The 23,459-nt window shown below is 40.7% G+C and overlaps 1 protein-coding gene across 5 annotated transcripts; it reads right to left on the minus strand.

Annotated features, from left to right (window-relative positions):
* Positions 1-14,408: 14,408 nt before the first annotated feature.
* Positions 14,409-20,600, minus strand: LOC131245386 (trihelix transcription factor ENAP2-like). Of its 5 annotated transcripts, none has more exons than XR_009170858.1 (3): positions 19,457-20,600; positions 16,270-16,387; positions 14,683-16,184 (listed from the first exon to the last, which is right to left on the minus strand). XR_009170858.1 is itself a non-coding variant. In XM_058244824.1 (2 exons), the coding sequence occupies exons 1-2, from the start codon at positions 20,262-20,264 to the stop codon at positions 16,362-16,364; spliced, it is 834 nt and encodes a 277-aa protein (XP_058100807.1). In that variant the 5' UTR covers positions 20,265-20,600; the 3' UTR covers positions 14,683-16,361. The 5 variants fall into 5 exon arrangements, 2 of the variants coding, with proteins under 2 accessions (XP_058100807.1, XP_058100808.1); XR_009170857.1 differs by having other exon boundaries at positions 14,683-15,145; positions 16,005-16,387; XR_009170859.1 differs by lacking the exon at positions 16,270-16,387 and having other exon boundaries at positions 14,409-14,750; positions 19,364-20,600.
* Between the last annotated feature and the right edge of the window lie 2,859 nt (positions 20,601-23,459).

Consider the following 23,459-nt stretch of genomic DNA (forward strand, 5'->3'; position numbering starts at 1 on the left):
TAGTTTTGATGTATACCCTATGATCTCCGTAACGAATAGTTTATTTAGACATTTGGATGGCCCAGTTGGCAGATCGAACTGTGATGAATGATCAATTGATGGTCTAAATTTTAAATAAGTAGATGGTTAAAATGTTAATCATATTTATGGGTTATTGTACGGTCATTTTTGTAAATGGATACGTGTAAAGTAGTTTTTAGATGTGATTTATGTTAGAAATATATAATGTTAGATTTAAGTTATTGGTTCACAGGTGTAAAATGTGTAGATCATGATTTTGACGGTAAATTAAGCATATTCATAATTGACAAATAAGATGAACGGATCAGAATGTTAATTCGACGTATATACAAGTGGATATGAAGATCTAGTAGTTACTTTACTTTGATCAAGTGGTCCAAATTTAAAGTGGTCGGTTAGATATCCTCATCTAATAGTAAATAGTTGATTTAACGGTCGATTTGATGAACGGGTGAGAATACTAAAGTATTCAAGGGTTTGTCCTATTAATCAACCGTTGAAAAAAAGTGGTTTCTATAGTTAGATTCGAATTAAACTACATAAATATTAATGGATCTATAAATGTAGAATTGAACAAGTGTGATCATACATTCTTATATATAAATAAACTCGTACCCAAAATTTTGAGTTGTTACACAAACCAATAATCAATCCAGTATGAAAGTAATATACAAGAGATAGAAGAAACTTATAATGATGAGAACTCATTCGAATCTTTCAAAAATCCTAACTTTTGCTCTCTATAACTCTTAAGTGTTCTTAGCATTACCCTAATATTGATTACACCCAATATATATATTATCACAACCGGAGTAGGTAACAAAACGTGCACTTTGGCATATTCGCGCATGTCGTCGATCTAAGGGTCGATCGATAGAGATCAATCGAGCCCCCTTTGATCAATCAAGCAGGCACCACTTCGAGCAATTGAACTGTGCAAAAACGTCCAAAGAGTGTTGGGGTATTTTTCAAATATTGTCGGTCAATCGATCCAATGGTTCGATCGATCGAGCATGGTCCAAACTATCCAGTAAGTAATTTGTCTAATTCCGAAGAAGTTTGATCGCTTGAGTAAAGCTATAGATCGCCTTCTATTTCAACGAGATTGAAGACACATCCATCCAACAGTGACAATAATTTTTTCCTGAATATTGTCAACTTCTGTTATCCAGATAAAGTCGAGATGTTGAGACGTTTGTGCAAATTAAAGATGTCGCGTGTGCACACTGGCAAAGGGAAAGGCTGTCGAATTCTGGTCTATACAAGCCAATACCTCGGCTAGAACCCAGAGATATCAATGATTTTGTGCTTGTTTGAACTGCTTGGTGGCGGAAAGTGTCAGCAGTTTTCATCAAGATTCTTCGATGATTATGTCCACCCCAATTGGAAGATTAGCACTCACGTCCACCCAAGGATCAAAGTTCAAATCCACCACAAGTCAACGATAAACAGTTAGATCCACCCCAACTCGAGGATCAATAGTCTTATACACCCGAACTCAAGGATCAACAGGTCAAGTCCACTCGGAATCGATGATCAACGATTAGATCTCCCCCATACTCGAGGATGAATGTTCTCATCCGCCATGTATGGCCCTGACATGCACATCGTACACACGGATCTCTGAAACTTCATTGTGAAAATGGTAACATTCCTATTATTTCTACATGGACTTTTGGTTTGTAATTCAATGGTCAGGTCAAGCCCCATCTCAAAGAAAAACGGTTAGATCTCACTCCAACTCAAAGATGAATGGTTATATCCATCCCAATTAGATAGATCTAGTGAGCCCAACTTATCTAAATGATTGTATGAGCTAAGCAGTACCTTGAACTACATGAATGAAACATATGGACTTGAAAACTAAGGATATATGTTAACTTTGGACCAAGCTCAATCCGATATTTTGGTCAGGCTAGGTTGTGTTAACATGAGATTGGGTTAAGACTCTGCCTGAATGAGAATGGGTTAGACTTGGCTGAAAATCCTAGACCTGACCCCAGTTGGGTTGGGTTCGGTTTTTGCCTTGGTTAACCCGACCTGGCCCCAACCTGATACTATATTAGATGTATATTTACGAATATGTTTGACATCTACTCTGTCCATCAAATGTCCAATCCTATTTTAAACAGTGGAGGCAAAAACCAGCTAATTCTAATACTCAAGTGGACCACATAACATGAAAATATTAAATGTATATTTACCCCAGCTTGACATCCACCCAGTCCATCAGATGTCCCATCCGATTTTAAGCCCTGGACGCAAAATTCGGTTCCTTCCAATACTCGGGTGGGCCACCCAGTATGACAAATATTAAATATATATTGACGCGTGCTTGACATCCACCCTGTCCATCAGATGTCGCATCTGATATTGAGAGCTGGAGGCAAATGGTCTTATTTAAACATGAAAAATATCCAGGTGGGCCACATAACATGAAAAATATCCAATGGTCTTATTTAAACAAATGTCAACAAATCATAAATCAGAGGTTAGGATCATTCAAACAATCTGATTTTCGGGCTATGACCCAGCGAACAGTGAGTGCACAAATTCAGTAGTTCTAATTTGAGTTAGCCTCAACTATATATGTGGACAATTTCTATGTGCCTGTGGATCAGCCACCAATTATACTAAATGAGTATCATTTAACTTCTCACCGAAATTGTGATTGTGACCGAATTTCTCTCCCTCCATTAATGGAAAGGGAATCAACTGCAACACCTGTTTTACTACCTACATAACACGGCATATGAGAGAGAGAGAGAGAGAGAGAGAGAGAGAGAGGCATGCTCTCCTACGCACCTACGCACGTGCGAACCTTTCCCCACGTGTCATGGGTGTCGAATCCGAACGGTCCATAAGATGCGGAATCCCATGAAACCTAAGGTGGTGAATTTTCACCCTAATCTAAGATTTTGGTGGGCCATAGTAAAGAGAAATTCAAATCAAGGGAAGAAACTGTTTACATTTTTATGGCCCACCAAAGTTTTGGTTCAAAATAAAAATTGGTACTAGGGAGTTTCATGAGGTTCTGCTTCATGTTGACCGTTCAAATTTTCGAGAATCATTAGATATGATGAGTTCTAAAAAAAGTTCGTAGGTAGTTCGTGCGGTCCGCTATATATATATATATATATATATATATATATATATATATATATATATATATATATAAATGGTACTACAAGGTCGACCTCATGGCAACTTCCATCAGGTCGAGCTATGTGGGCCCCACCGTGATGTGTGTCGGGCATCAACGCCTTGCTGTGGGTCCTCAACACCATCCATTAGATGCACCATTCCATGGTGGGCAAGGTGTTGATGACCGACACACATCACGATGGAGCCCACACAGCTCGACCTCATCAGAAGCTTCCTCGTAGTACCATTTCCATATATATACTGTTCATCAAGTGTTATTCTCAATGCTAGGCCCGGGGGACAAAAATAATCATATCCATATCTCAGTGGGCCATAGCATGGAAAATAATGGTGATAGGATGCCAACAAGAGGTCTATGCGTGTAGGGCCACCATGTTATATTAATAGAAGATACAAAATCAGCGTGATCGAAACTAGGACAGGACATGGTGTGAACTTGTAGGTTTTAGTAGCATTCTTACATTGTTGCCATTAGCGTGGCCGATATGATTTTCTTGACTGGCTGATTTTTTTCCTTGTAAAGTCAAAGTAAGTGTCCTCACAAGATGGATGGAGTGGATTTTACGTTTACAACGCGGGGGCAAGGAACCGGTGTTTTACGTGCTAGATTATTCCGGTCCTTACTAACCTAGGCTACACGCAGAGCTTTGCTAAGCCCACACGCGTGCTAATAATGCTCATGTGCACGCCAGATATGTGTCGGTATGGCAAGATAGGTGTGACATCAATCCATCAGAATGGCGTACCCCAAGTGAAGCGGATTGCGTCCCGTGGGGCCCACCGTGATGTGTGGGTTCTATCCACGCAGTCCATGCATTTTTCCAAGGCATTTTAGGTTATGAGACCAAAAATCAAGCAAGTCCGAGATTCAACTGGACTAGATAGTAGGTATTGAACGTCACCATTAAAAAATTCTTAGGAGCCGTGGAAGTTTTGGATCCAGCTGATATTTGTTTTTTTCCCTTCATCCACGTCATTACGACCTCATGCTCAGGTTGGATGGAAAATAAACATCGCTATGCCCCTAGGAAGGTTTCAACGGTGGATATCGTTATCACTGCTGCTTCATGTTGTGTGGTCCACTTGAGCTTTGGATCTTCCTTATTTTTGGACTATAATAACATGATTTGTAAAGATGGATGGATGGCACGGATAAAACCCATACATCAACCCCCGCCTGGACGGATTATCGTTCAGGCGGGTAGGATGCAATCCGCCTCCTACCACAAGAATAAGGTTGATCCAGTACTTGTCAGGTGAGCTGTAGTTAGCAAAACAGATGTACGGCTCTAAAAAACTCGGTTGATGTTTCCTAATCTACCGACCTGTTTTTAGTATTGGGGCCACGTTATTTGTTTTTAGGAAAGATGTCCAAGTTCGGACTAACCTGATGGATGGATTGGATGTGGCATCTATGTGCCATGTGGCACGCGTGTAGTGTACATGAGTTTTATTGCACACGCATGTACACCTAGCAAAGCTCTGATATGCGTACGAGGTTTGCTCCGATACATCCCAACGTATTACGGTAAGAGACGTCGGGACCCTAGCCGTTAGGCTTGAGCCTGTTTCAATGACACAAACCGTTTATTCGACAGGAGATCCCTTGGATGGAGAATTCAGAGAATAACTCTTAGATCCAATATTTCAAATCATTGATTCTACGAAGGTTATGATGACCGTTCATGTCCAAAGCAAAAGAGCCAAATTATCAGAGCTTTGAAATAATCCAATTGAGATTTTTCAGCTATTGTCTTCACCGTACAAAGTGAGAGTTGCCAAATAAACGGGTTGGATCGTTAAAAGATGACCCAGCCGCGATCCATTATATTGGAATATGGATGTATTTGAGCAAATCACTACCTATAAATCTGATCTTTCTCCCCTAATTTCTCTCCAATAATTTCCTACTGGATATGTAGGATTTGTATTTAAGCTATGTTTTAAACGTGCGAATGTTTTATTTTATTTATTTATTTATTTTGAAGAATATGTGCGCATTATTTATTGATGGTTGAAAATTTTGGACAATCACATTCGAGCAACGTCTTGAAGATACATGTGATGGAATCTAATTTCAAGTATGAGAAGTTTGAATTTATAGTGGAGTGTAATGAGTACGCTTCTCATATATAATACTATTCTTTACCATTTGGGTCAACCAAAAATTAGAGTGATTGTACAGTCCTAACCATTTAAAATTTTCTACACAAATCACTTTGGATTTTAGTGAATGATTTCTGTAGATAAATGTTTTAAATGGTCATCATCTGCTGATTTTCTGATTGCCCCTAATTTTCTTGCATAAAGTCTAAATCAGTAGAATTGGAATGATGAGCAATTGGATTCAAGTAAATTGGGAAAAAATAAGAAGAAGAAGAAGTAATGTACAGGATTAGAAAAAATCGATTTATAGCTTGTAATTAGATATTTACTTATAGCAGAGCTTGTAGTAAATCATTTAAAAATAATTAAACGACATATAAAGTTTTAATTTAAGATAAATCATTATGATCAATCCAACTCAATAAAGTTAGTAGCCGATTTTTACGGTAAACGAATCATTTGGTGGGCCACAGAACCCACTAATTCAAACACGGCATTGAGGTTTGATAATATTTTAATGTACGAGATGTTACCGTATATAATTTTAGGAGTTTATACAATTTATGACTCTATTAATATTTGTTGTACAGATTATCTTACCATGTATAGATGGTGAATATTAGGAATCAGTTAGACTTCGTGCATAGCATATACTTCCGTGTATAGATGGAATTTGAATATATAATGAAAGTGACTGAACTGACAAAGACAGTTTTTCCTAAAATTTCTCTATGTATTCTCTATTTTGACATGGTATCAAGAGCAAGGTTTGAAATTCTTGCCTGTTTTTGAATTTTTTTTCTTTCTCAGGGTGGTTCAGGTGTTGATTTCGGAGCTGCTGTTGATATTTTCTGGTTCTCGGGTTTCTGTCGGCATCAAAAGTAGGTGTTTTTGGTTCGGTTCATACTGTTGGCATCATCGGTTGCGTCACATTCGACCTGAAAGGAAGCAAGGTACTGCTTATCATGCCTCCATTAGTGCCTCCAGTTCTTCTGCATTGCCTGCTGTCTCGCCGGTTATTCCTATTCCTACTCCTACAACCTTAACAAACCCGAACACACTCACTCCTGAAATGGTAAAACAGATGATCATTTCTGCTTTTTCTGCCTTTGTGCTCTCAGGTAATCATAAAGTTTCTTCTAAGCCTTGGTATTTTGACTCTGGAGCCTCTAACAATATGACCAATACTGTTGTTCCTCCTCCCAATGTCAGAAATTATGATGGAAATCTGAAAATTAACACCGCTGATGGCAGTTCTCTATCTATTAGTGTTGTTGGTGATCTTTCTTCTTCCTTAACTGATGTTTTTGTGTCTCCTGACTTATCTACAAATCTTATTTCTGTTGGTCAATTGGTTGATAATAATTGTAATGTCCATTTTTCATGTTCTGGTTGTGTTATGCAGGATCAAGTGTCAGAGAAGATGATCGCGAAGGGGCCTAAAGTGGGACGCCTCTTTCCTCTTCACGTTTCTCCTTCCGCTATTATTCCTAATTTTTCTTTCCTTTCCTTTACATGTAATGTTGTTGGTTCTGAAAATAAGATCTGGCATAGACATTTAGGCCACCCAAACTCTGATGTACTTCGTACTTTGCTTAATTCTGGATTATTGGAAAATAAAGTATGTTCTTCTCTTGATCTTTCTTTTGATTGTACATCATGCAAACTTGGCAAAAGTAAAGTTCTATCATTTCCTCATCATGCATCTCGTGCCTCACAATGTTTCGATATTATTCATAGTGATGTTTAGGGGATTGCACCTGTTGTTTCTCATGCGCATTATAAGTACTTTGTTACTTTTATTGATGACTTTAGTCACTTTACTTGGGTTTACTTCGTCCGGGCTAAGGCCGAAGTTTTTTCAATCTTTCAACACTTTCTTGCACTTCTTGAGACTCAATTCTCTGCCAGCATCAAGGTCTTGCGCTCTGATTCTGGCGGTAAATACATGTATAATGAGTTTCAGGACTTTCTTTAAAGTAAAAGGATCATCTCTCAGCGTTCTTATCCTTCGACACCACAGCAAAATGATGTTGCTGAGAGGAAAAATCGTCACCTTCTTGATGTGGTAAGAACTCTTTTACTTGAATCATCTGTTCCTCCTCGCTTTTGGTGTGAAGCCCTTTCTATTGCAGTTCATTTGATTAATCGCTTACCCTCTCCTACGTTAAATCATGTTTCTCCTTTCTTTAAGTTGTTTAATCATTCTCCTTTATATTCTAATCTTCGTACATTTGGTTGTATTTGTTTTGTGCATCTCCCTACTCATGAACGACATAAACTTACTGCTCAGTCTGTTAAGTGTGTTTTTCTTGGTTATGTTATCCCTCAAAAAGGTTATGTTTGTTATGATCCCCATGCTCGTCGTATACAGGTTTCGAGGAATGTGATTTTCTTTGAAAATCAATATTTCTTTCCATCTCATGTTGAGCTGTCATCTGCATTTTTATCTCTTCTGCCTAGTTTTTCTGATTCCCCAACAATTGTGGAAAGGTTCAAACCTAGTTTTGTGTCTGAAAAACATAGTCGACATGAGTCTAGTTCCACTTCCTCTGTGCCCCCTTCCAATCTTGACCTAGGGCCTGATCCTGCTCCTGCTTCCACCACTCTTCGTCGGTCTATTCGTCCTTCTCGACCCCCTAATTGGTATGGTTTCTTCTCTCTTGTCACTACTTTATCCACTATTTCCATTCCCTCTTGCTACAAACAGGCCATGGAACATGAGTGTTGGCAAAATGCAATGCAAGCAGAACTCCAAGCACTTGAGGAGAATCACACTTGGGATTTTGTACTTCCTTGTCCTCCTACGGTCAAACCTATTCGGAGTAAATGGGTTTTCTTTGTAAAATTTCGTTCTGATGGGTCTTTGGACCGGTACAAAGCTCGCCTTGTAGCTTTGGGTAACAAGCAGGAATATGGGGTTGATTATGAGGAGACATTTACTCATGTTGTCAAAATGACCACGGTTTGAACCATCTTAGCTATTGCCGCTTCACAATTGTGGCACCTACATTAGATGGATGTGAAAAATGCCTTTCTTTATGGTGATCTCCAAGAAGAGATTTACATGAAGCTTCCCTTTGGTATGACTACTTCTTCACCTCATGATGTCTGTAAGTTAAGGCGTTCTCTGTATAGGCTCAAGCAGACGCCCCGGGCTTGGTTTGAGAAGTTTTGCAATACACTTATTTCCTTCAGTTTTACACAAAGTCAGTATGATTCTTCTCTCTTCTTCCACACGTCTGCGTCAGGTATAGTTCTTCTCTTGGTTTATGTGGATGATATTATCCTTACTGGTACTAACTGTAGTTTGATTACTAAGCTTCAGCAGCTGTTACATGCAACTTTTCATATGAAATATCTTAGTCAGCTCACATACTTCTTAGGATTGGAAGTTCATCATCGAGCCCATGGTATTTTCGTGAACCAACATAAGTATATTTAAGATCTTATTACTTTGGTTGGTTTGGAGGACACTTCTTCTGTTGATACTCCTATGGAGGTAAATGTCAAATACAGGAAAGATGAAGGGGACCTTCTGGATTATCCTACTCTCTATCGACGCCTGGTTGGGAGTCTTATCTACTTGACCACTACTCGACCTGATATCTTCTATGTTGTTCATCAAGTCAGTCAGTTTATGTCTTCTCCTTGGCATCTTCATCTTGCTACAGTTCGCCGCATCATCCGCTATCTTCGAGGTTCACCTACTCGTGGGTTGTTCTTTCCTACTGGCTCATCTCTTCAACTTGTTGCCTATAGTGATGCTGATTGGGCTGGGTGTCCAGATACATGTCGATCTACTAAAGGTTGGTGTATGTTTTTAGGTGATGCCTTAATTTCTTGGAAATGTAAGAAACAAGATCGTGTTTCTAAATCCTCTATTGAGACCGAGTATCGGGCCATGTCTACTGCTTGTTCTGAAATTGTATGGCTACGCGGTCTTCTTGAGGAGCTTGGGTTTCCTCAGCCTACTTCTACCCCTCTTCATACTGATAACACTAATGCTATTCAGATTGCCACCAATCCCGTTTTCCATGAACGCACCAAGCACATTAAGGTTGATTGTCATTCTATTCGAGATACCTTGGACAGTCGGGTGATATCTCTTCTTCACATCTCTTCTGATCTCCAAGTGGCTGATGTCTTCACCAAAGCTATGACTTGATAGCGACATCAATTTCTTGTTGGCAAATTGTTGCTAGTTGACTTACCAGAATCAATTTGAGGGGGGATGTTACCGTTTACAATTTTATGAGTTTATACAATTTAAGACTCTATTAATATTTGTTGTACAGATTATCTTACCATGTATAGATGCTGAATAATAGGAATCAGTTAAACTCCGTGTATAGCATATACTTCCATGTGTAGATGGAATTTGAATATATAATGAAAGTGGTTGAACTGACAAAGGCAGTTTTTTCTCTAAATTTCTCTATGTATGCTCTATTTTGACATGAGAAATTTCAACCCCAGCAATAATAACAGAGAGGGGAGGTTCATTCTTCTCTTATTCTTTCTCTTTCATTCTAAGTCCTTGTAGTCGTTGAAAGATGATCAATAACTCCCTCTACTTTGAACTTTTTCAAAAATTATAGTTGTTGTCTAAAACCCCTTTACCTGTAAATAGATTTTTACTTAACGACTTTACAGGCATCCAAACGGCCCATCTAATTCTCAATCCTGCTTCGGACGTGGGGTAGCAAATTCTGGCACATCCAGCCCAGTGTCTTTTGTCTGTTGCCACTTTCTCCCAAAAAGAAATCCATGGAAGATTTTTCCAATTTTTATATGTAGAGGCTGAAATGTCAAGTGCAGCCATGGTGTGAATTGGGAAGCTGAACAGGACATATTTTATCAACGTTAAACGTCCTGCCAGGAGGAGGAGTTTGCCTTTCTGTCTCACTACCCTGCCTTTCTTAGCCTACCCGTCGATATAGGTATCCTAAGATTTAAAAATCCATCCTACGAGACCGTGGTTAGCTAAATTATCTACCTAATTAACCGTCGTACATGCACTCGAAAAAAACAAAAAAAACAAACCATAATTGGAGCTCATGATTTTATTGAAATCTCACCATGCAAATGTGTGGGACCCACCTCATTCATCAAAGAGTGCATGATTTAATCTTCAAAGTGAGATTCTTATGATCTTTTACACTTCTACTGTATATTAGACTATCAGCGGGTGTTTTTTTTTTTTTTTTTTTGGTGGCAACTTTAAAATAAGTGTGGCTCAAACTAGGGCTGTACATCGAGCCGAGTGGAGTCAACGTGGGCCAAGCTCAGCTTGACTCGTCCATGCTATGCTCAAGTTCGAGCTCTAGCTCGCCCTCAAGCTCAACATTGAAGCTTGGCTTGTTTGCCAAAGCTTTTAAGTTGAGTTCAAGTCGAGCTAGTGGTTTAAGTCGAGTCGAGCTCATATATATATATATATATATATATATATATATATATATTACTTGAGCCGAATCGAGCTCGAGCTCAAGCTTCGAGTCGAGTTGAGTTCAAGTCGAGTTGAAATACACCATGGTCGAACTTGGCTTGAACTCAGCTCGAGCTTTAGTAAATAAGCTTGACTCGCCTTGAGTCAGCCTTTCAAGCCGAGTCAATCCAAGCTGAATCGAGCCGAGTCGAGCGAGCTTTTCAAGCTAGCTTGACTCGTGTACAGCCCTAGCTCAAACTGCTCAACCGGTTGGGCCCGCTTTCAACTGGCATGGAAATGTAAGGGTGGCAATGGACCAGGCCACCCATAAACTCAACCCAGCTTAGACCGATTGTCTTAGCCCATGGGCCGGTATTGGGCCTGGAGTGTATGGCTTGATCAGTTTTTAAGCCAGGTTTGGGCTCAAGTCATTTAAGCCCAACCTGGATGACCCAACTTGATTTGCAAGTGTTGCGTCCTCTAAATATGGCATCTAATCCTCACGATTAGGCAACCCATGCATCCCGAATGCAGACCATTGGTTCCATTCCTTCTAACTAATCAATGTTTTAAATAGTTGCATCTGGTATCGTATTGTTCACCACCAATACCACCATTTATCACCCCCATGGACCAATAAAAGCACCAATATCGCTCCCATGGAAAAAAAGAACCCCATATCGTTCAAAGGCAATAACGGTAAATATTGGGTGATACCTACCTGTTTGTACCTGTTTCAGATTATAATTTAAACCTTGTTTCCAATTCTTGATTAGGCATCCCGTGCATCTTGAATGTAGACCGTTGGTTTCAATCCTCTTTAATTAGCTGTTTCTTTATGCATGCGTGGCCTACTTGATCAATGGATAGATTGGGAACATTCTGTGATTAAAAGCTATTTAATCAATTTTTCCGGGCTGGACTGGTCCTGGGCTCAGTTTTGGCCTACCATGCAAGGCCGATGATGGGCTTGGACCAGGTTCACCAGGCTTGGCGTACCCCAGACCCAGCCCATTGCCACCCTACATCCAACCATCCAACCTGCAGATGGTTGTGATTGTCTGATCGAAGCAACTTTCGGACTTTGCAAATCCATGTGCAGACACAGAAGGTATTGATCAATTGTCCATCCAGGTACAACAATAAGCATATCATCAACCTATTATTTACAGTAATGCATTCAGAGATTGTGTTAGTACTTAGTACCGTACGCACTATATTTTGAAGAAATCAACTTTGAAATTTTGAATCACAAGTCCACAGTTGGCTGCACTCTATATTTATAGTCGGATTTTGAATAAACCAAGCACAACAAGCCCAAAACCTTTAGTTCAAAAATCAGTACCAGGCCTGACAATCGCCATTCCTAAATTGAAGAAGGCTGGAAGTGGGCCAACAAACAGTTGACTCTCGAATCACATGCACAATTTCGATCAATGGCTGGCATGCCAATATGCGGGTCACTGCATCAAGCCCTCGAAATACACATAGCGAACAATTGTGGACAACAGGACTGTTCCAGTGGCCATGTCCCCAAGCTCAAGGGAACTGGACCAGGCACGGTCATAAAATGCCTGTCGTGCAAATGGAACCACTAGAGCTGCGGTGTCCACACACAAACCAGTAAACCTCGTAATAGCTGGATGGTACAAAATTTTTCAATCGCTGGCGCAAGGTTTTGACCCACAATAGCACATCCCTATTGGTTGTGGCCCACATGATCAACAGTCCTGATCACCAGAGTTGTTGCCAGTTTGTACCTGCATCAGAAAAAAGTAAACAAGAAATGTTGGAAGATGCAAGTTTTGATGGAGAGAGAATCAACTGCCCTTGGTCTCACCATGCCCGAATAAGATGCTAGCATTCTGCTTCCTCTGAACAGACCAGCTTTAACAATCAATGGATCATCAATCTAATATCCCAAATAAACGGTGTTGGTAGGCAGTGGTTGCATCAATAGAAGCGTATGCAGACCCAACCTTTCTGCTGGCCCATTGGTAAGCGGTCTGATTTCTGGTATTGATTTGTCAGGGCAAGAGGCTGAAAAATGAGAAGGTATGCTTCTTGGTACTGACTGTTCGCTTCATGATCTAGGAACTTAACTACCCACTAAAAGAATCCACCAAAGAAAATGGTTAAAGACTCAAAGCATTCAATAGCAGCAGCAATTCAGTCACAACTAGACCCATTTCCTTCCAACAAGCTTAAGGAACCAAATGAGCAGGGTACTCACATGAAACCCACAACCAAAGTCATGAAATACTGGATCAAATCCTGGAAGACAATGGGAGAGACTTGCCTTACACTATATAGTTTTCAATATTGACAACAACGAAAGAATTCCCGAATGATGAATCTTATACATTCTCATCTCTAGCTGAATTGGATAACTTAATACAAGTTGAGAAATGAAATTCGAACAGCAGATGCTCTCACCAAGAAATCAATCATGCCTAGAAATTTGATGCAAAAATACTGTTGTCATGTAGAAATCAATCATGCCTAGAAATTTGATGCAAAAATAGTGTTGTCATGTAGAAATCAATTAATTATCCATGGAAAATTGTTTTAGCAAAGCAGATATCAAATATCAAGTCTTAGTTTCTTGCAAACCATAGGGTCCTTAATCAACTAATCTCTATTGCATAAATGCACATAGATAGGAAGTATAGAAACGTTTCACGTTTTGATCATTTCCATCTATAATAGCCCGAGAAACTGGATTAACAGAGTTGGATAAATATTAGACAATAAGGATAAGGAATCCCCACTTATCAAGACTTGATATCTAAATCTACTAGGATTTGAACTCTACAGTTGATAAGTTACAGAGAATTTACAGTGAATCATAACAATTGGGAAACAAATTCGAACTTGTGACATTGTCAGGAAGTGTTCTCACATGATTATACCTGTGTAACCACTCTTTTTCATACCTGTATACTGATAATTTTGATTTGAGGAGCCATAGGCCCAATCCTTGCCGTATTCAGTAACACCTTACCCCAGTTGGGTAGCATAGGTTTCCATGAAGATCAAGGTTTTTGTTGTTAACTACATAAAAACAACTATTCTGTCTGTTAAATGAATTGGAAGATGAGCATCCAAGACATGCATGAACTCTATAGAAAACATGAGGTGCTCCAGCCTGTGTGCACTAATTTGACTCTGCTTTCAGCATATTCTTGCCTAATTATATAAGACTAAGCATTTAATTAGCAAGAGCATTTGACCCATTCCTGGAGTAACTGGCATTCTATTCATTAACAATATTTGAGCCTTTTTGCATCACAAAAACCTAGATGGATTTAATTTACCACCATAGCCAACAGCTACTGAGAAAATGCAGCACTCCATGTTGTTCTTTTCCGTCCTTTTTTGCTGAAAGAAGACCCATAAAATCTTTCAAAATATTAAAAAAATAAAAATGAAGAAAGAAGACCCATCAAAGCAACTTGTTTTGTTTCAGCAAGGAACCAAATGTAAACACATCATGAGCCTATAGGCCCCACGTCAGCTACTAGAAGCTATTGGCATTTCTATAGGTTTCTTGTTGCAAACAGACCCTAAAAAGAAGATTGGCAAGGGCAACAGCTTGGGACTTGAGCAACATGAGCAATTGAGTTACAACACAGCAAGAATAAATGCCACCATGGATGCAAAGTAAAATAACTAGTGAGAACAAAAATAAACATAACCGGAATAATTCAACCAATGTTGAAGACATTATGTTTTTTCATAATCATGATAATGTGTCAATGCAAAACAAATCTAGTTCACCTGATAACAGATAGCAACAGTACTTAGTACTATACAATTTATAAAGGATACTTCGATCGCACAATGCCAAGTACTGTACCTAGGATATTCCGAAGACTGGCCAGGACCATTGGTTGACAACTTGACATATTTAGTTCCTAAAACTGCAGCGTGAAACAGAAAGCCTGATGCTGCAAACTTGCATATGCCCAAGCAGGAACAGCATCCAGTTGCAAAGCTTCATTCCACATGGCTAACTACAAATAACTATCTGAAATACAAAAAAGTAGGAGAAAATTTCAAATCAATTATACTGAGCTGAGCTACTGTGATCATGATTTACATAGTTTGATATTGCCATTAAAGAACAAATAAATCCTAGTCAAGGGCAGATCCATAAGGAGATTTTTTTTAGCATTAGCACTCAAAAGTACTGTCATCTTAATGACAAAGGATATGCATAAACAGATTTTCAAGTGTTCAGCAGGAGTAGATCTAAACATTTGAAAGAAAGCCGTACAACCAGGATTGTACACACCCTATCATATGACAATGTCTGTGCAACAAGTATCTCACACCAGCCCGGTTCAGCACCAATCGTCAATGACAACTAGGTTATAAATGCTTTTCTGCGCGTCTCTATGCAAAGATGGTTATCAAGAATTTCTACACACAAAACAAATGTAAAGGGAAAACTCAAAACTGAAAGCATTAGGAAAAATGTACAAAGGAAATTATTATTTTTAATGGCAGCACTGTTTTATTAGAAAGAGCAAAGGGCCAAAAGACTGCCAAGAGATGAAAAGAAATCATCCAGCTAAAAAAGAGACGAAACAGGCCCTCAGGAGGCCTCCAAGGACTCCCTATTACAACCAATGAACAACTAAAGGAATGAAGTCCAAGAGATGGCTCAATTTCTAGCATAGTCCTGCATAGTAGACTTGAGTTCATACAAAAGGATCTGTTTTTCCTTTCCTTTCAGACCAACCAAAGCCCTGCTATAAGGCATAATCTCCAGAGTCTTTCTTTTCTTTCCTCTACATCCACACTGTCAGGCTTGGAAGCAGGATCAAATGCTCTCTGGCATCACCCAGTTGATCTCAAATGGCCAAAAGAATCCCAACACATCTCTGAGGAGAAATCACATTGCATAAAAATATGCTCCAGAGTCTCCTCATCTCTCAAGCACAGGATGCAAGCATACGGGATAATGAGATTTCTACTAGTTGTCATAAGAACTATATCCCTCCCCACCAACCAATGGTGACAAACCTAGGAGGGCCCAGGATCCTTGAAATGAATTTCATTGGGGCACCAGCTGCATCCTGGTCAACCCCTACAGCATATAGTCAAAAGACATCACTAAGAACACATTGCTCTCTATACATCTCCACGAGTTCCTATCCCTTTATTGGGCATTGAGTATAAAGAAGACCCAAAAGGCTAAGTCCTCGTTTTCATTATCAAATAATGCCTCTCTAAAGCAAGGAAACCGAACACCTTGATCCCTGAATCTGCAATAAACCTGAAAGGAGATCACTCCTTTGTCGATTGCCAGCTGATAGAGGCAAGGAAAGCGTTCATATAGAGATGAAGAGTCACGCCAAACATCTTCCCAGAATCTAGTGCAAGATCCATCACCTATAAATCCGCCTTCAGAAAGTCACTTTTCATGCCGGAGACCACTTTCCATATCCAAGATGCCCTGTAAAGGGAGGAATCCCTCATAATAAACCTGACAACCCTAAGAATTGTCATATTTGCAAGCAGTCACTTCGATAAGGAGTCACCTTCTGAGACAAACCTCCAAGCCACTTCCCGAGAAAAATATTACGAGCAAAGTGGTCACTTGTAGAAGGGAGCTGAAAGGTGCCCTAACTGCCTAGGTGTGGATCACATGCCTCGCCCCTAGACCAATAAATGCAACATAAATATAAATCAAACTTAACCAAACTGGTTTAAGTTTTGGCACAAATAGCTTCTGACTCTAACCAAGCCAAGGCGCCAAGCCTGCCAACAACATAGCCATCCATATCCATTTAAAACCTAAGCAATGTCAGAGTACCACAATCTCTGTTCATTCCGGAAAAGAAAAAATAAATACAAAATTTACTAAGGAGCATCATCGTGTTTAATTTATCAAGGCTAACATTCACTGACCCCTATGTCAAATATCTAAAAGAAAGGCAAATCTAAGATTCTGTGCCATAATTTCATCAGATTCTGAAATCATTATATCAAAGCTACATCATAATGCTGACATAAGAAATAGATTATTTCTATCCCTGCAGAAACAATATAGGGGACAGAAAGTTGCTGGAAATGAAATAAAAGAACACAAAAAGAAAGCTAGCTAAGGTATGCTTGGATATTTTTTGAGGCCTGACGCATAAGCCTCTATTGTGCCTCAAGTGCACCTCATCCTATAAAGGTCTCAGACGTATGCTTCTTTGTTGAAGCATGCATCCGGAATGTTGGGTGCACTTCAGCCTGAAAGGTCCTCAATATGGTTCTCAAGGGAACTGAGCTCAGCCTCGATAGAGAAAAGTGTGCTGTAACGATCACCCCTCACTGGTAGTCAAAGGAGATGTAGCATCCAAGAATGACCAGAGGAAGGCCCTGGTAACCATCGATGACTAGAGATCAGATCTGGAAGTTTGAACTCCAAAAAGCAGCACTGCCACTGATACATATGACTTATAATAGAATAACTGCATGTCATAATTATATTCAAGGTACCAGATAACACTACATAATAGATATATGTATCATCACCATCATCATCATAATCCTGTCCTAGTAATTTGGGATCAGTTTTACAAATCATGTTTCACCAATCAATCCTAAGGCCATGTATACACACAATACTAAGTATACAGGAAAACAAATATTTGAACCCAATTATTCCATGCTTACACCCTATTGTCGTTTTCTTCATTAGACAATAAAGAATAGGCAAAAGGTAGAAAACAGCATCGAAGAAGAGGTTTACGCATCACAAGATGACAGCTTAGATATCATTTCCTAGATACATATTATTGCACAGGTGCACATTAAGTTATATAAGATATAAGATATATCATCATAGCATTTATATGACTCATATTTTTGTATGTTATAGAATAATATAAAGTAATAATTAAGTTCCATGAGTTATCATTACATGGAAAATGAATTTCTAAATCAAGTGAAAACTATAAGATAAAACACATTTTTTAAAGCATGACCATAATTTATTTAAAGCTGAAAAGAAGGTTAGAAAAAAGATACATAAGCTAGATGATGTGAGATCATCCATGCCACAGTGGCAAGACCCACGCCCCCAAAATTCTCTCAATTTCCTCCTTTTTATGCCCGTTGAAGACTTGTGAGCACAATGCCCAAGAAACAACAACCTTCTTGGCATCTCAGAGTGTTCGGATTTGCTAGTGATGTTCTGGTATTCTGTTCTGGAACCTTTTTGGTGTCTCAGAGTGTTCAGATTTGCTAGTGATGTTCTGTTATTCCGTTCTTTCGAGATAACCAACAAAATAATCGGCAGGGACTTCCACAACACTCGCCTTTTCACATTGATGACCTCTACTCCATCCTCAGATAAATGCCTCAACTGACCCAGGCATTATCCAATCCAAGGCCAAAAGCTAAAATGGACCAAAGAAACCATCCAATCCACAGAGCGAGAGGAGATGATATGGCAAATGTCACACAATTGACTAATCATCCCATCCCCCAAAACACACATTCCTGGCCTTCTTCCCCATTGCATTGCATAATAAGAATCCCCTTCAACCACTGCCAATCCAGAGCTCTTCTGCCCATTGAGTCAGAGTAACAAAGACTGACACCTACATCCATCTCCATTGACAATTGGTATACAAAAAGGTTTTTCATTGACATGAATTCTTCTTTCATCAGTCAAGAAACAGCTCAACATCTTTAGATTAGTAAAATCCTCAAGCGATGGAGTCCAGCATGCTCCATGCACAAACCAACCTCTTCCCTCAATTAGTACAATTCTAATCGATTTGCTGCCTCTCGAACTCGTAATGTTCAGGCACCCACATGCCAGCCCTGATTCCCAGCTAAAGAAACTATGCTAGACATTTTATCTAGAGAGCATTCCATGAACCACACATTCGTTAACATTAGTCCTGCACAGTAATCCAACTGACAGGCTTAATGAGTAACATCAAGCGCAAAATCATAAGTTATTATATGATCATGCCCAACATGCAAAACTACAGATGGAAGACAGCAGTTCATAGAGAAAGAAAATGATATTTTGGCGGCACAAAAAGAGAGCAAAACACAGGGACTCAGATGAAATTTCATTATCAGGAAATCAATGATAAAACATCAAGCTATAATAACCCCATTTACAGTAATCAAAATAAATAAATAACATACACATTTACACTTCATCGAAATATCTCATACAATGTAAGGTGTGATAGTTACAAGGACCCAACTTCGGCCAGCAGTGTCCATCAAAAATCTCCATGCACACCTATTTCCCACTGCCTAAAGGCGTTAAGCAGATTCTAATACATATTTCAAAACAGAATCCTCAAATCCCAACCTGAAATATGATGGGATTTACTCCCACACTGCCTTTGGACTCTCACTGCAAATTGTCAGCACCCTATTCTTTTCGTAATTTATTTCAAGATCCAACATTAAGATGTCCCCAATTCAAAAATCATTAAGAAGTCCTCTCCAACATTACCAAACACAGAGAACAGATTCAACAGAAACAAGAAAAAGCCTGAAATCACTAATTGTAAATCACAATTCTCCTAGAAACTGCATGCCACAAGGAATAAATAAATAAAACTCCATGATGGCAAGAAGGTATATTTATGAAATAAACAGAAATCCACTTACAAAAGTAAAAGAAACAGATTTCAGATGATAAAAGAATCGAATTTGCAAGAAATAAAGGGAGATGGCGGAGGAAAGATCAGAGATTCCTTTCACCATTGGCAGCAGCCCTCTTCGCCCGTTTGATCTTCTCGAGCTGGACCTGTGAATCCATAAACAGCTGCATTCTCTGAAACTCCAACCCCTTTGCAAACTCCATCCGCTGCTTCTCCAGCTCAATCATTTGCCGCTGCTTTGCCCCCTCCACCCTCTCGTAGATCTCACCGAATCGCACGATCGCCTGCGCCAGCTGGCGGAACCCGTCCGCGTCATCGCCATCATCACGCCGCCTGCTCTCCGTGCTCGATCTCGACGATCCAGAATCCACATCGGCCGCAGCGGCCGCCGCCGCGGCACTATAATTCCGGCGGAAGAAAGCATCGTCGACAGCGACGGTGGCCGACCGCTTCTCTTTGAGTGGACGGACGGCAGCGGCCTGCGGAAGAGCTGGATGGGTTTTCCGGTAGGGCAACGGAAGGGCAAGAGGAGGCGAGGGTTTCTTCAACGCGGCAGCGGGGCCGATTAGGGCGTCTAGACGGGAGAAAAACGGCCACGTCGACGTTACGGTTCCGTCAGGGGAGGAAGAAACCCTAGCTTTCTCGAGCTTATATTTCTTCTTGAGGGTGTCGATCCGGTTCTTGCACTGGACATCGGTGCGGCGCTGCTTCTTGACGGCGCCATGACGAGCGTTAACAGCATCGGCGACCTCCTGCCAGTGCTTCTGGCGGAGGTTGCCGCGGTTCAACTCGAGGTAACGGCTGCCCCAAGCTTCAATGAGGGTGAGGGTTGCACCTTCGCTCCAGCAATCTTCGCGGATGGGAAGAGACGGACGTCCCTGAACGGTTACCGTTTCCGTTCCGTCCATGTTCCGTTAACTGATTTTTCTCCCCTCCCTTCGTCTGTCTTCTAATGCTTTGAGAGAGAGAGAGAGATAGAGAGAGAGGTCCGTCGAGATGTCGGTGGTAGATGTAACGTAGCGGCGAGGGGCCGGTTGTCGACAGGCGCGTGAGCCGCATGTGTAGGTACGGTCAGGTCGCCGGTAGAGCGCGCTGGCGCGTGCGCCGACGTTCGCGCTGTGCTTGCGTCACTCGCCTCACGTTGGCATCGACGGCTGCGCGCCGAACGAGTCGGCTCGGCTCGGGTAACGTTGCCCGTTTCCATCCCTTTTGTTTTTTTTCCCCCTTTCCGTCAAACGGGATTGAGAAATCCCGGTTAGTGGTTTTATAAAGACTCCCGGTGAAATGACGAAAATAGTCCTTGACTGGAGTACGATTTTCGTAATATTTGAGTTTTCTGAAGGATTGTTTGGGAAGTAGAGATCTGACAGGGTTCCTCGTTTCTCTCGCTATTTGTTAGGCAGGCCTTATTATCTGGATGTCGTTGATTGCTAAGCCGTGGGTGGGCCGTATACAGGTTCTGAGAGTCTTGTCTTTTGAGATTTTGCCGACGGAATGGTTCGTTCGTGTGGCCTAGCATTTAGGTTTTGTATGTAAAGTGCTTCGAGTCCATTGCACAGCCCATCCAATGCGGAGCCCATATGATTACATGTCAGATGATCCAGACCGTCCATCAGTGAAACTTACTGTCACGAGACTACCATGTATACGATTAAACCAATCGACCAATCTTTACTGTCTCAATTGCTTGCTCCAAGATATAGGGTGAGAAACAAAAATTTCAACGATTCTAATTCAATTTGGAAATATCGTCTGTACGGATTGACAAGATCGATATATTGGGTGAATTTTGTATCATGGGGAAGCCATTTTCGTTTCTAACAAATTGACGGTCCAAATTATCTAATCATACAGCCACATGAATTTCCCATCCACGACTTTGACATTTATTTCTCTATGTTTTGTTTTTTGTTGTTTTTTTTCTCGTGAAGGTGAAGGAACGCGGAAGCAGCGGGGAGGAGCCAGGTGACGCTGCATATCGGCCGATAAAGTAAAGATACTGGAAATCACATCCGATTGGGGGGCCCAACCAAATAATTTCCTAATTTTGCTTGGAGGAATTATAGGGTTCTGATGCATCGCAACCTTAATAGTGTCCTTATTTTCATTGCGGGCTGCATATTACAGTGATCCGAGCCGTTTATATTTATTGGGCTCACTTGAGATGTGGAGAGCCTACTGCTCTTCCAGATTGGAAGATCGTGGACTTAAAAACTCTAGACCGTCACCGTTCTTCTATTAACCGATTAATTTTAGGCCACTGATCTGAGATTTAGGGATTCTCGATCTGGTAACTTCTAATGAACTCTCCATCCACGTTAGATTCTACGGTGACAAGGGTTGGATTACTGAAATAAGTACCCGTTCCTACGTGCATTAGTAAATGTTCATCTTACGGCGCATCAGGTGGGAATTTGTTGTCTTTTGTTTCCGATAACAGAAAGAAATTGGCTGGGTTCGGCGGTGGTTTGCCTGTATTCTACGTCTGAGCGCCTCGGTTGTGGCGGGCGCGGCTTCGTTGGATCCCGGATCCACCAGGTTAGGTGGGACCCCTTACTGTGGAGCTGACCGTCACGTATGTGACTAAATCCACACCGTCCATCCGTATTCAAAGCTCATTTTAGTGTATGATCCAAAAAATGAAGCAGATCCGAATTTCAGATGGACCTGGTACAGGAAACAGTGATAATTGACTGTTAAAAACTTATCGTGGGCCACAAAACCTTTTGGATGAAGATGATATTCGTGTGGCCTCTTCATCTAGGTCTTTGTAACCTTATCAATAGGTTGGATGGCAAATTAAAGTTCCAATAGAATCCATGAAGTTTTTAATGATGGGGATTTCATCACAACTGTTTCCTATGACATGGTCCACCTAAGATTTGGGTCAGCTTCATTTTTTGGGTTAATGCCTTGAATTGATCTTTCAAATTTGTTGAATGGTGTGGATTTAACGAACATACATGAGCCCCACAGTCTAGGTCCCAACCACCTCAATGAATTTGGGATCCACCGAAGCCGCGCCTGAATGTGTCGCGCCGGGCGTCCCGTTGGTTTGGCAAATGGCAAATCCATGGTGGGGTCAGCCAGAACAGCTGATGTTAACCGTCGGATGATGCGGGCCATAAGTCAGTCGCCTAGTGATGTGCGTCAGTACGCTTGGAAAGGGATGCCGTTTGGCTAGTGACCCCAGCAGCAGCAAGATAGCTTGTGTCTAAGTTCGTGGGCCCTACCATGATCTGCCTGTTTTATCCATGCCGTCCATCCACTTTTTCAGCTCATTTTAAGGTATGGCCCAAAAAATAAGAAGATCTAAAGCTAGAGAGAACCACACCACAAGAAATGATAAGGATTAAACACCGGCCGTGGAAAACTTTATGGAGTCACGTAGAGCTGGGTAGAATCCGACCCGATCTGCGAAACCGAACCGATCTGATCCAAACTGCAGGCCAGGATCAGGATCAAGTCGAATCGAGTAGGCCCACTTAAATTCGACTATACATCGAGTCGAGTTCAGATCAGCAGTCAATCTAGACCGATCCAATCTGGGATCCGATCCGATCCGATCTGCACAATTTTCATTCAACGATGTTTCCTGTAATGTTGTCTACTCGGGATTGCGATATACCTCATTTTTTGTTTAATACCATAAAATGATTTAGAAAAATATATGAATGGCATGGATGAAATAAATGCATCATGATGGGGTCCACAAAGCACCGATCACCAGCCATTGGCTGGTGGCAAGGGGAGTAGCCGGTCCGTCCTCTCAATCAGAGCTCATGGCTCAAGGTGCATCGAGCACCGAGCTTTGACAGAAGACAGTTGTATTAACCGCAATGGGTATTGACCTAAGTGGAAATGTGTTATAAAGGCAGGTGTTTCCATGAACGAGTTCTATGGGTCCCATCATGAGATATGTGTTATATCTAAACTGTTCATCCATTTGGTGGGCTCGTCTTAAGGCTTGAGCCGAAAAATAAGACAAATCTAAAGATCAAGTGGACGACACTACAAAAAGCAGTGGGAGTTGAATGTATACCATTGAAACTCTTATAGGGGTCACAGAAGTTTCGGATCAATATGAAATTTGTATTTCCTCT

The sequence above is a fragment of the Magnolia sinica genome, chromosome 5, assembly GCF_029962835.1.
Source record: "Magnolia sinica isolate HGM2019 chromosome 5, MsV1, whole genome shotgun sequence".
In the NCBI taxonomy this organism is placed as follows: Eukaryota; Viridiplantae; Streptophyta; class Magnoliopsida; order Magnoliales; family Magnoliaceae; genus Magnolia; species Magnolia sinica.